The 14,664-nt window shown below is 45.1% G+C and overlaps 1 protein-coding gene across 1 annotated transcript; it reads right to left on the reverse strand.

Annotated features, from left to right (window-relative positions):
* Positions 1 to 7,194: 7,194 nt before the first annotated feature.
* On the reverse strand, positions 7,195 to 12,828 carry LOC127774131 (ABC transporter G family member 12-like). Its single transcript, XM_052300415.1, has 8 exons — positions 12,193 to 12,828; positions 11,621 to 11,700; positions 9,472 to 9,936; positions 9,195 to 9,320; positions 8,985 to 9,110; positions 8,321 to 8,878; positions 8,011 to 8,118; positions 7,195 to 7,909 (listed from the first exon to the last, which is right to left on the reverse strand). The coding sequence occupies exons 1-8, from the start codon at positions 12,461 to 12,463 to the stop codon at positions 7,541 to 7,543; spliced, it is 2,103 nt and encodes a 700-aa protein (XP_052156375.1). The 5' UTR covers positions 12,464 to 12,828; the 3' UTR covers positions 7,195 to 7,540.
* Between the last annotated feature and the right edge of the window lie 1,836 nt (positions 12,829 to 14,664).

Genomic DNA, 14,664 nt, shown 5'->3' on the forward strand with positions numbered 1-14,664 from the left:
CTCCACGTCCAAAGCCGGATTACGAGACAAAAGTCCACAGTAGGTCATGCTTAGTGCGTCGTGTTGAGCTAGGGCCGGATTGCGTGAGATATTATCGAACTTCTTGTCATGACCGACTCAGTGTGGTTACTGCACGATGGGACTTGGCAAGAAATATTTATTGATTTTTGGCGAGACAATTCTGACATCAAAATTTCTAATAAGAAGATGAGCTATATGACGGGTTGAATATAACAAGTTGAAACAAGAACATATATAGAGGAACATCTAAAACTTAGTCTTACAGCTTTCTTTTATTCTACTCCCTCCGTCCCTAAATATATGACACCGTTGACTTTTTTAAATGTGATCGTTCATCTTATTTAAAAAAACAAATAGTTATTAATTTTTTTTCCTATCATTTGATTTCCTATTTAGTGAGCCGTAGAGTCTAACGACCTCTTGGTTGTAACTCTTGCTATCTGTATATTTGCAGGGGGAGGTGCGGTGGCATGATTTATATCCATTATCTAATTTAGAAAATCATCTGACCTCGTTCGCTCCTTTGTTTTTCATTATTAGTAAACTAGTAATCTACCCATGCTAACGCTACGGCACTATAAAATTTGTGTTAATAAATTATTAAATTCATGTTAATCAAATTAAATTTCCCAGATTCAGTCCATTTGATCCATGTCATATATCAAATATATTAAAGAAAAAGTACACAAATATCATATTGTCTAAAAATTAATTCAAAACCACCAACAATTGTATCTACTCAGAATCATCTAGCAAATAGTAGTACTAAGAAGTCTGGAAAAACTAAAAGCTTCATATCACGGGTTTGATTTATCATCCGCAGATTGCCATAGTTGACTTGGTGCTCTAGACTGCCGGTGTTGCTTTTCCTAAAATGCAATTCAACAAACTTATAGAATGTAGAAGGGATATGACAAAAAATTACTACCAGAGATTAGATATGCACATCTAGACAAGGAGCAACGAGATACATTATTAATAGCCACCTTCCTGCCGCTGGTAAATGGTGCTTAAACGCACAGAAATATGATAGCAACATGCAAGAAAGATGCACACCTAAACAACATGCTCGTACTTGCCGGCTCGTCAGCTGCCAGATGGTTAGGAACCAAAATCAATATTAACCAGTAATTGTGGCCACTCAAACCGTTCGATTAGAAGGGTCACCACGTTTGCATCCATGACAGCTGACACCCTCCAATGAAGTTTCCCTTTGATGCAATCGGCCACTGCAAGCATGATCCGGAGATATAGCCTTGTCCAACACCACTGTTTCATCCTCATCTCTCACCTGCACTAAACCGCTCCTCTGCATCCTGCTACCATCACAAAAGGTGGTTGCTATAAAAATAAATTAAACAGCGTGTAAGCTACAAAAGAATCATTCGTAATAGCATTCGAAGAACATTCATTTCTAGAACTGTCACAAGTAACCTCCACAGAGCATTTTTTAAGTGTCGGGCTGTTGCAAAAGGTCATAATCATTCCATGGTCCTCTGTTAGAAACTTAGAACCAAGGCAACACAATGGCTGCATGCACATGGACGACGAATGAACTATGGCAATTTACTGCTAAAGCTCAATATGTTTTCACGAAATTGGTAAGCTAAATATATATTGTTGTATAAATACGTGCAGGCTAAGCGTTCCATTAAAGGTTGCCAGGCACAGCTAGTAAGTATGCACGTGGAATCCATGTGACATAATATTTGTGATAAATAGATTACCCTAAATCAAGTTACTCAAATTTCGTAAAAGAAGTTAAGTGGTCTCTCTGGGTGAAGCAAATTGAAATTCATGCAACTTCTGAATCAAGCCACATTTATATTTCATCTTTCAGTCTTGTACATACATGTTACTAAAAGCACTTTTGTCAAAAATTGCAAGTGAACTTCAGAATTAATGCATAAGTACATACCAATTCATGCTACACAGCAAATGGCTATAATTAAATCTATGCAAATGCATAAGTACACTTTGCCGAGTGGCACGTCGACAAAATGTAGAATCAAGGAGTTGATTGAGATTTTGTGATGAAAATATTGGTAGTTTGCTAATGTTAATTTGGAGATTTTATGATATGGTTGATTTTGTAAAGTGTGCAGTTTCGGTTGACCCTGGCGGTCAGACCGGCTGAGTGCCACCGGTCAGAACGCAGGTTTTGCGGCGGTCAGACCGGCTGGTCCGACGGTCTGACCGACAGGATCCTGTTCGATGTCGATTTCGGATTATTTTGTTGGATTTGGATATTTCCTTCGGGGATTTGGCTTCTAGATGGTTTCTATGCGTATGGATAGTGTTGTTATACTAATGTGAGTCAAGTTGGGATGAACTTGGGCTCGGAATATGGTTTCTTGGTTGTTGCATGCGCAGGTGTTGCTTGAGGCCTCGGGAGAGTGTTGCAGGTGATAGATCAGAGTCAACTTGGGAGAAGTTGATGTTCAGGGATCAAGAGATCATGTGGAATACTAAAGGCTAGAGGACAATGCACGTGGTGATGAAGAAATCCATATGGTATACAAGAGGGATTGTGTACGTATGAAAAGAGGAGTCGAATTTGGAAGGGAGTCCGAATTCGGGAAGTTTGATTGAGATAAGAAAAGAGATGAGTTGTTTACTTGCAAGAGAGGGTTTCCTACGTGGGTTAGGAATCCTAAGTTGTGTTAGATTCGTGGACTTTGCACAGCCTACCTCATGTATAAATAGAGAGGGAGGGTGAGGCCTCCCGGTATCGATTTTTAGAGAGACTAGAGTTGAGAGAAAGTTAGGGTTTCGATTTTAGTTCGAGATTTTGGTGAGGAGTGCTGTTGGTGCACTTTGTAAACACTAGTTGATGCCATAAAGTCGAAAAGTTTCAATCTACATCTTCGAGTTTGTCATCTACCGGTGTTTCTAGGTCCCGACGGTCTAACCGCAGGTGCGCGCGCGATCTGACCGGTGGGATAGTGGCAGTCTGACCGTAGGTGATCGGGCAGTCTGACCAGCGAGGTGTTGGCGGTCTGACCGGCGGCAGGAGGGCGGTTCGACCGGTAGCAACAAGACTTCATCGTCGTCTTCGTTCGAGGTTAATCTTTAATTCCGCAAAAGACTTTTGGGTTTTTGGTTTTCCCTACCATTCACCCCCCTCTGGTAGGTTTGTTTGGTCTTGTGTGATCCTGCACAAAGCTGGACAGCCGCAACGATGGCAGCGGCGGGGCGCTCTCTTTTCCCCCGAGAATGCCAGGCTGGGGCAGTTTGGGAGTTTGACAAGACTAGGGTGCCGAGGCAGCTTGGGAGTTTGGCACTGCACAGATCCAGTCTCTCCTTGAGCAGTACAGGCGAGGAGACCGGTGGACGAGGGAGGCTAGCAGAGGAGGTGGTGGAGTGGTAGGAGGCGGGGCTCGGGGCACGGAGGCAACACATGGGGGAGTGACAAGGCAGGGAGGTGGACGAGGGAGGGTAGCGGAGGAGGTGGCTCGGGGCACGGAGGCAATACATGGGGGAGCGACAAGGCAGGGTGGGGGGCTACGGAGGCAGCGTGCGATGGAGTGGCGGTCGGCGGAAGAGCATGGAGTGGCTGAGAGAGCGTGCTGGCGGAGTTCAGTTAGTAGCAACCGGATATATGCAGCCTTTTTGAATTAGGAACTTAGCCTATCAAGTAGGGAACTTAGCCCTCAAATAACCCAATTTGAAATTCGCTCCTATAGATATTTAAACTCAGGATCTTAGGATGCTACTCAGGTCACTGCAACCACTAGGCTACATACTCTTTCACTGCCCACATTCATATATATATATATATATATATATATATATATATATATATATATATATTAATAAATCTAGACACATATGCTAGAAGGGGGCGGCTAATTGGTGGGAGCGATCACCCCCCCATCCCCTCTATACACTACTTTCTTCCTTCCTATTCCCCTTCTTCTCTTCCTACTACACCATAAATTTTTAAAAAATAAAAAAACATAAAGTTGAAAAAATTTATATATAGAAATACTGTATATAAAAAAATTGAATTCAAATTCAAATTTAAAACAGGTATGTAAACTTTTGACTTATAAACTTTGGGTCTATAAGCTAATATTTGAATTCAAATTCAAATTTGAATCGGGTATGTAAACTTTTGACTTAGAAACTTTGGGTCTATAAACTTTAGGTGTATAAACTTTAGATGTATAGAAATACTATATATAAAAAATATTTGAATTCAAATTCAAATTTGAATCGGATATAATTCAAATTCAAATTTGAATCGGGTATGTAAACTTTTGACTTATAAACTTTGGGTCTATAAACTGTTGGTGTATAAATTTAAGATGTATTATATATATAAAAGATATTTGAATTCAAATTCAAATTTGAATCGGATATATAAACTTTTGATTTATAAACTTTGGGTCTTTAAACTTTAGATGTGTAAACTTGAGGTGTACAAACTTTAGATGCATAAATTTACTAAAATAGGAAACTAATGCGGTGCTAAAAAAGGAAACCACGTGGAGGTGGAGGAGAGGGTACCACGTGGAGGTGGAGGAGAGGGAGGCGCGCAAGGGGTGATCGATCGCTCCTTAGCAATCTCGGCTAGAAAGTTTTATAATATGAAACGGAGGGAGTATAAAACTCCATATATAAAGTTTTCCACGTATAAAATTCTCATCATAAGGTTTCTATATATAAAATGGTTTGCACATAAACATTTTTAATAACCAACAAATAATAAATGCACCTAGGCTTTCTGTGTATGGACTCTGAATTTTCACGTGGGCCGAACGCGTGGGCTTGATGTGTCCAAAAATAGCGAAAGAAAGAAGCCGAAGTAGAAGAAAACGATGTGGGCTGACATCCGAGTCGGCCGGACTACGTGCACACGGGGCTCCCGTTCGCGCTGTAGAAAAGCCCAAGCCCAAATAAGCATCACTGCATCAGCCCGGCTATTAGCAACAGAATAACGACCTTAATTTAGAAAAAAAAAAAGCAACAAGATAACGAGAGAGATTACCGAGCCGAGGCCAAGCGATGCCTCGGCGGCTTCGTCTCTTCGGCTTCTCACGCCGGCATCCAGCGATGCATGCGCCGTGCCGCGTGCCCCTCTCCATCGTCGGGCCTCCGGTTCTGATCGGCCACCCTTGGCGTCACACGGGTCCAACAGGCGCCGCCGTCCACCGATCGAGCGCACGAGCAACCCAACAACCCCTGCAGGTGAGTTCTCAACCCAACCCCAACTTTAGCCATTTATTCAAATTTAGTGAATTATGGCTTGATTTATTGTTAAAGTTACTCTAAATATAACTTACATTTCATATATTTACAGTGTTTTTGGACTTTTTACTTTGCTACTATTTTCAAACTTATCTCTCTTTTTTTTTCAAAGTTAAAAAAAAGTGGCTACATTTAGTTTGTTGCTAAATTTTAGTAGGTACATATAAATCTTGCTAAAATTTTGGCAAGGTGACAACCTTATTAAAATTTGATAATGCCAAAACTAAGGTTGAAAATGATAGCAAAGTGAACAAACTCTTTAAATATGACGAATGCTCAAATATGTTAAAAAGTCGGCAAAATTTGCTAGAAGACACTCAAAAAAACGTGCAATTAGCTATGGGACACCACAAAGACATGAATTTGCTATAGGACATCGTAAAAGAGTGGTAATTAGCTACTAGACACCGAAGGTATTATTTTATTATTTTCAAACAACATGGAGAGAGAAATGATCGAAAAAGACCAGATTGCCCTCACGCACGTGGCGCCGACGCACGCCTTGCCGTCATGCAACGCCGCTCCAGCTCCATCTGCCCCGCCTTGCTGCGCGGGGGGAGGGGGCCGGCTGGAGAGTCGCGGTGGCCTGTCGGCACCAGGGGCGAGGCGGTACAGTCGGTGCTACGAGCGGTGGAGTGGGCGAGTGCCCATGGTGAGCGGCCAAAGTCACGAGTGGCCGGCGCCGACGTCGTGAGTGGTCGGCGCTGCAAGCGGCTGGGGCGCTGGGCATGGCAACGTGGCCGGATGCGACGGGCACGGGTGCAGCTGGGAACTGTTGCGCGATTAGATACGATGGGTTCACGCGTTGTGGGGGCCGGGCGACGGCGCCATTCGACTATGCGGTGGCGGCGTGCGGCGACGCCCATCAGCGCCTTTTCCTTTTTTTTTCCATTTCTTCCTCCTTTTCATGGTTCCTTGCCATGTGCGGCGGTGGAGCAATGAGGAATGGTCGGACGGCGCCGGCATGACCGTGCGACGACGAGGGCAGAGGCACGGCGTGAGCGACGGTAGTGCGTGCCAAGGCGCGCGTGTGAGCGCCGCGGTCTCGGTGTGGGCTGCCCGGCGGCAGCCGTATGCCGTGGTGGCGTGGCACGGCACGGCGTGCTGTTCGCCGGCGGCCAAGAGTGGTATTTCCTAGATCCAAGTTGATTCTCATGTGATTTTTTTTGTTTTACTAGAAAATTTGTGATGGTTTTTTGTTTGGGAAACTTTATTTTCTAGCTGTCTAATCCGCTCCAAGATTTGTGCTACATATACGGGCAGAACAAAAACCTCGCGCGGGCTGGGCGGGGATCAAACCAGGGTACCTTTTATCAGCTATGTGCATCTTGGAAGTTATAAACCTTTTACAGTGTAAACTACATTGTAGTTACATTTGGAAGTTTTCGACCGAAAAAACATGTGAGTTTTTTAAGTAGAATTTTTTTAACCGTATCATGAGTTTTGTGCTGTGCTTTTTGAGCATTAATTTGAACAAAAAGTTTGTCATGCTACACTCAACCACTATATTTTGTTAGTACTTTTGTTCAGGTGATATAATAGTACAATGAATAAATGAATCCTTCCTATTCTTGCACTTGCAACATTGGATGATTCTTCAATACTCTGCTTTATAATTTCTCTCTCAGAACTACACTGTTGAATCTGTTGTGATAACAGAAATCACCTGGATGCATACTATTCAGGAAATCACTTCAATTCCATCATATATAGGGGAAAAGGGCACTTCCCAATACCCATGATCCTCGTGCCGTATCAATTTTACCTCCATTCTGCCCTCATGAAAATTTTGTTTTCTCATCGTTTTGTCCTTTGAGATCGATAGTAATCAGTCTGCAGGCATTTTCTTCCAGATCAATGTAGCACAAGCATGTTCTAACCAGATCGACATGGCCAGATAAATAATCAGGGAAAAAAACAAGAAACAACAAACACTCAACTACACAGCATCCTTTTTGTATGTGTATTGGTCACAGAGACCGAGTTCTTACAGTAAAATACAAGATCGTAAAAAAAAGAATACGCTATCAGTTTATGAACCCTTCCAGCTTCCAACGAGCTGAAAACAATCCAAGGGCAACACATACACAAGTATTAATTAATCGATTCGTGGCACACGAACACCATCTATATGATCATCATCTTTGTTGTCATCGTCGTCGCAAGGTCGCCCAAACTACCGGCCTCTTCTTGCTCGATCGATCAATCATCATCTTCATCTTCATCATCATCAGTAGTAGTAGTTGTAACTTGTAATAACAGTTCTTCAGTATGGCATTGGAGAGTTGAGCCCCTCCTGGACGGCCATGGGGTGTGGCGGCTGGTTGTGCCGCTTGGACATGGACGACATGGCGAGCGTCTTCCTGAAGGAGGCGCGGCGCTCGAGTCGTTTGATGGTGAAGCGGGTGTAGGCGACGCGGATGTAAGGCGCGGCGGCCTCCTTGGCCTTGAGGACGAGGAAGAAGATGAGGCGGTAGGCGAAGAGGAGGACGAAGATCATGGAGAGGTCCAGCCACTTGGAGTGGTTGAGGCTCAGCCCCATCATCTTGGTGATGATGTACTCCCCCGTCAGCTTCGGCTGCCCCGGCATCATCGGCTCGAACTCCAGCCCGATCAGATCGTTCTTGTACGCTCCCTGCAATTCCAATGCAGGTAGAGTGATTAGCACCATTGTCGTAACTTCGGTCTCTGCACCAAGTAAGAATGCACATGGTAAGTCATTCAGAAGTCAATTACTTTCAAACCCCACGAGCCGTAGACAATGTAGGACACCGGGTATCGCCAGAAGATCTTTGGAAGTTCCGGAAGCAGCCGGAAGAATCCAGAAGTCAGCATCATGATCCCCTACATCATATATACATCCATGGAAAGATTCAGCGTACAAGCTAGAAAAGGCATTCCTCAGTAATACTCCGTCCATTCCAAAATATAGCAATCTAGAACTAGATAGGAGTTATGTCAGATTTCTAGTACGGATCTTAGATTGTTATATTTTGAAACGAAGAGAGTAGCAATTAATAGAAATGTGCAGGTTATTTTAGCTTACAATGACGCCAGCACCGAGGATGAGGCCCATGAGGAAGTTGGGGACGAGGGCGGAGATGATCATCATGAGGCTCTCGATGACGGAGACGCCGCCGTAGAGGTTGAGGGCGAAGAAGGCGAAGTAGCTGAACCCGGGCCTGAACTTGACCATCCAGTAGGTGATGGATGCGCTGGCCCAGGACACGGCGAGCAGGAACGGCATTGACGAGAGGAAGTTGGAGATGATGTAGGCGGCCACGCCGTAGTGGCCGTTCTGCCGCTCCAGCGTGAACATCTTCATCTCCTCGATGAAGGACGGGAAGCCGCCGATGGACATGAAGGTCATGAACCCGGACACGAAGCCGCCGCACGACGCCCTCGCCTGGATCGCCGCGTAGCTCGTGCCGACGTCGTAGTAGATGGTGCCCAGGCACACCGCCATGAGGACGTAGATGACGATCCGGAGCCAGTAGTAGCCGAAGTCGCGCGACATGTTGGTGAAGGACCGCCTCGTCAGCGTCGTCAGCTGCTTGCACCAGCTCGCCTGGCTCCCCATCACCACCTCCTCGATCACTCCCTCCTGCATTTTGCGTTTGGAATTTTTGGAATGTTTGATCAGGTTTTTCATTTTTATTTTGAATTGATCTTAATTTTGGATGTGGTAAGAGATTCAGGTTTGTGCTTACGATTTTGCTGATCTCGTGTATCGTGTTCCTGACCATCATGGCGTACTCGGAGATCCTGTACTTGTCCACCAGCCGTTCTCTGATCTCTGACGTGGAGTACTTGAGTAACGGATCAAAATCTGCCTCCTGAAAAAAACACAAAATTGTCGGAATTCAGTTCCATCAGATAAAAATCACATTTACAAACATCTCTTCAGCAGCTGGACATACTGCTCGCAGCTTCATGGATCCTTTCATGGCGGCGGCGACGTCGTCGAAGTCGGCGTTGACACACCGGAGGAAGTGATCGGACGGGTTCCTCCGGCTAGGACAGGGGAACCCTGTTTCCGCGAAGAACTGCAGGAACAGCAACAATTACAGAAACCATCACATAAATTATATCTAAAACTCATTTTATAATCATCATCTACTTGTTCATTGCTAATTGGAGAAAACAAAAAGGAAGATTATTACTACAAGTACTTTTCTCTGAAGATTTATCACATACCTGTGGAGCAAGCTTGGCGTCACCGAAGTAGACGCACTCGCCGCTGGAGAGGAGGCAGAGGTCGTCGAAGAGGGCGAAGACCTCGCTGCTGGGCTGGTGCACCGACGAGACGATGGTGCGGCCGCCGTCGACGGCGAGCTGGCGGAGCGTCTCGATGACGGAGAAGGCGGAGGCGCTGTCGAGGCCGCTGGTGGGCTCGTCGAGGAAGAGGAGCCTGGGGCGGGTGAGGATCTCCAGCGCGATGCTCAGCCGCTTCTTCTCGCCGCCGCTGATCCCCCGGAGGTGCCAGTTGCCGATGTTCCGGTCAGCGCACTCCCGGAGCCCCATCTCGTCGAGCGTGTCGTCGACCACCCGCCGGACCTCCGCCTTGGACATGGTCGACGGCAGCCGGAGCAGCGCCGAGTAGGTCACCGTCTCCCGGACCGTCAGCGTCCCCAGCAGCACGTTCTCTTGTGTCACGTACGCCTGTCATCATATGCCCGTGTTATTACTACATCACCAATTGATTGGTTATTTGATTTAAGTTACCTCAGCAAATCAAATTTTACCATAGTGGTTAAATTTGAAATGATAGGCCACACTCAGATTTGCCAATGATGAGGAATTCTGTGGTATTTATGTGTATGTGAGAATCATGTTGTTGACTAGCTATGAATTCTATGAAGATTTTTTATGAAAATTACTGTGGTTCCAGAGGGCTTTAAAAATCTCAAGCAATCTTTCAATTTATAGTAAAAAAGCTAGTGAAATTAGCTTATATATTACGCAAAAAAAAACTTATAGTACTAGTATAGTATAGTATGTAATAGATTTGAAATTAATCAATCAGTCATCATGTAAAAAGGGTCTTCCAAGGAAATCAGATAGCTCCTAAAACTGTTATGAAATTGTAGGAATTGATGCAGAGTTAGTAGCACTAGCAGTTAAGTGATTTCTGATCGACCTCTCTCGCTTCAGCAGTCAACTATACGAAGCTGTCATAATTAATTCTGCCATTGCAAAACCGAATAATATTGCAATATTACAAAAAGTACTTTTCATCAACGGATTTTATGATTTTCATACATATCTAACCCAAATATCTAAAAGATAGAAATGTTTAATGTTTCAAAAGTTTGACTTAGGATGTTGAAAACGACATATTTTTATGACCGGCCGGAGGGATCGGGTATCTGATACTGTATTAATTTAGAAGCCCATCTGGCTTTGAAATATCAGTGACAGTGCATGCATGCACATATTGAAACATATGAAAGAGACTCATAACTACATTTGTAATGCTGATATGCTATACATGTGTCCTCTTATTAATTGGCATAAATGAAAAATTAGTTGGGCAGCACCAAACTGTCCCTCTCACACTCCATTCTGAGTGCAACTATACAGACTGCTACAAGAGACTCACAGTGATATTTTTAAGCAATATATACTAATTTGAAGATAAGACAAGCAAAATTAGTACATTCCTGTATTCAAAGTGAAAGGAACATAGGAACTCTGAAGAGGAAACCATGAACATGGGAGGAACTAAGCAATCACCAGCAGATCAAATAAAAAGCCTTGTTGCACCCTAACTAGCTAAATTAATGGCTTGCTTTGGTTTGGTATACACTACTTTGGTACCAAGCATAATTGCATTTGTTCCAATGCTTCACCTAAAATTAAAGAGTGTGCACATGGGATGCCATGCTCAGTACTGTACTCTATGACTGTATCTAGCTAGGTGCCATACATCTATCTATGCATCCTTAGCCGTCGAATACCCCGAGTCGGCGCACCGATTGGCTACACGTGTGATAGTTCTGCCAGTCATCAGGAAGTCTCACACACCCCAACGTCAAATCTGCGATTTATCCTACACTCCTTCAATTCCAAACAAGATCTGAATCTATATTTGTTCCCTGGGTTAAGTCCACATTCTTCGTCCTTGCAGCTAGTGGGGTTAAGATGTAGTATCAGTGATAAATTCATGCGTAATTTAACACTCAAGCAGCGTCGAACTTGGAACAGTCTAATCAAGCTGACGAATTGATTAATCAGCAATAGAAAAAACATGAATACGGTTGATGAGTAAGATTCAGAGTGAAAAAAGTTAGAAATTGTATGAGCATCTGCATGTTGAAATTGTGAGCTAAATTAGCAAACTCACCAAGACGCCATAGTCGAGCCGCCTCTTCTTGCCGTTGAGAAGCACCTTCCCTGTCAGGAGCACGTTCCTGGCCAGCCTCCCTGCAGCCATACTCAAAAACAGAATCAATCAACCCCATATCAATCTATCAGAAATCCTTGCCTTAAAATACAAATCCTGGCACAGAAATCAATGCGAAATTTGAACTGTTCCATGAATTCAAACCATGTTTCCTCGAAAAAAGAATTCATTGATAAACCGCGTTTTGATTTATTTTTTTATTTTTTGACTGCTGGGCATGCATGGAGCAAGCCAGCAAGAAGTGCAGTACATGGGGTGAAATTCGTGCAGTACATGGGGTGAAATGGAATGGGATGCCACACTCAAAACAACCCCAATATCCCATCTATCAAAAATCCTTGCCTTGAATACAAATCCTATCACAAAAATCAACGCAAAAAAATTAACTGTTCCATGAATTTAAACCATGTTAAATTGTTAATCTCCTCAAAAGAATATTTATTTTGATTTTGCTGCTGAGCATGCATGAAGCAAAGAGAGATGGAGGTGGCAAAGGAAGGAAGAAAGGATACCGGAGAGGGCGTCGAGGAGGGTGGACTTGCCGGAGCCGGAGGGCCCCATGATGGCGACCACCCTGCCGGGGACGGCGTAGCCGTACAGCCCCTGCACCAGCTTCTTCGTCGCCCGCCCGCCGCCGCCGGGGAGCACCGCCGTCAGGTTCTCCCACGTCAGGCTCGCCCCGCCCGACTCCGCGTACCTCGCCGCCGGCGACAGCGCCCCCGCGTACGCCGTCCCGTTGCCGTTCATCCCTCCTCCTCCTTCCCGCCCGCCGCCGTACTCCATCTCCACCTCCTCCAAGATCCTTATGCTCTCTCTCTCTCTCTCTCTCTCTCTCTCCCCAGCTAGGTAGGCTAGCTCAGCTCGGCCAGCAAAGAGCTCAGCTACCCACGGAGCCAGCCATTAATGGTGGCAACAGACAGCGAGACAGAGAGAGAAACAACAACACGAAGAAGAAGAGAGAGCAAGCTAGCTTAGCTTAGCTGCACACACAGGCACAGCCAGCCGAGAGAATCACGTTGGATTTTATGCTGCTGCTCCACCATTTCCCTCCGTTTCAATTCACAGTTGGGGAGGTCAGGTGGCGACCGATGGAGATGAAGCTTAATTAAGCTGAAGCTCAAGGAAAGAAGACGCTAGTAGCAGCAGCAGCAAGCAGTAGATCACCGCATTAAAGGCGGTGGGGGTTGCGAAGCAGGTGGTAGTAACTGCTGCTAATTTAAGTCGGGTAGGTTATTCTGCTGCGCGCAGCTCGCTCATCTCATGCGTGTCACTCGCTGATCAGATGGATTAGCTGGTCTTAATCACAACAAGGGCATTAGTTAATAATTCCATGATTTCTTCTTGTGCAGTTGCACTTGCACGTACGTATAGCTCTCATGGCTACTGCCTAACTGTACTGAAAGGGACTCTTTAGAGTGAGAAAATTAACATTATGCCATCCTCAAAAGTGGGTTTCGCCCAAATGCCACGCTGGGAGTGGGCTTCGTTAAAATGCCACTTTCAATCAAAGACTACACACTATAATGCCTGAACGGACAAAAATGCCCCTGTTACTACTTTCTTCCACCTCTAACAAGGGATGCCCTGCCGGCTCACCTCTGCCGCGCCCACCTCATCCGCCTCCACCCCCGCTCGCCTTCCTCGCCGCCTCCACCGCGCCTGACTCATCCTCCTCCACCTCCGCTCCCCTTCCTCCCCGCCTCGACCGCCCCTAACCGACGACCCCGTGGTCACGCTCCACGCCATCCGCGCCGCCGCCGCCGACGTCGGTGATCTCCATCTTTCGTGCCAACCCGCCGTCCCAGCCGCTCCTGTTCTTACAGGCGGCGGAGGCGCGCCCGCACGGTGGAGTCGTTGGTGAGCATGACCATGGCGAAGGCGTGGCGCGGTGGTCATCGGAGGTGGAGGTGACGGCGGCGGCAGCCGGGGTGCGGGGGCTCGCCGAGGCGGGGCTGGGATGGGGCGATGGGAAGGGGCACGGGGAGGGGAGCCATGGGAGGGGTCCCCGCAGGGGCCTGTGGCCTGTGGTTCTCCATGGAGCCATGGTGGCCGCCGGCGAGAGCTGATGGTGATGGAGGGAGGAAGAAGATGAGAGGAGGGTAATTTGGTCCAAGATAGTATTTTAACGTGTAACCAAGTGTTGACAGTGGCATTTTATCGAATCCATTTTGCGTAGTGGCATTTGGACGAAACCCACTTTTTACGATGGCACAATGTCAATTTTCTCCTTTAGAGTGTAGAGTCTATAGTTGGAGAGCTAGTGAGGGTTTCCATGGAATTATTTATGGGTGAACAGTGTGAGTTAGATCTATGCGGCCTTGGAAAGGTGCTTTGACAAAGTTGGCCTCAGAGCAAGTTTAATAGTATAGCGAACTGTTGGCTCAAAATCAACTATAGTCAACTTAATAGCCAATTCATGCAATAGTTACATATAAACATATCTACACAAGTAAAATCTGATCCCACCTGTTATAAACATATTACATCTTGTAGTCTGTACTGCAGCTGGCTATATATTTATAGTCCGCTGCTCTTATCTCTCCTCATGTATCTTCTCGATATGTATTTATAGCTGGCTTATAGTTTGTTATTATACTTGCTCTTAGTATCATGTATGGCTTTCGATTTGATAAAGTCTTGGACTAAAATTAATCCAGAGATGGCGACCAATGTAAGATGTGTAGTACTCGTACTACTCGCACAAACGCGTTTGACAGACCAGATATTATTATCATAAATTAATTATCTACTCCCTGTATCTAAAAGTCAAAAACATATTTCTTTTATCACCAAATATAAGAAGAAATTAACTCATCCATCATGTGATAAAAACGAAAAAAATTATATACTTGCATATAACCAATTAGTATCAAGATGGCTCATCAGTACAATGAACAATTCAATTTAACACATAGAGACATAAATATGCTTAGATTTTTAGAAAAAAAAATGAAATATACCTTAAACTTTTGGATAGAGGGTTT

Source organism: Oryza glaberrima, chromosome 5 (assembly GCF_000147395.1).
Source record: "Oryza glaberrima chromosome 5, OglaRS2, whole genome shotgun sequence".
In the NCBI taxonomy this organism is placed as follows: Eukaryota; Viridiplantae; Streptophyta; class Magnoliopsida; order Poales; family Poaceae; genus Oryza; species Oryza glaberrima.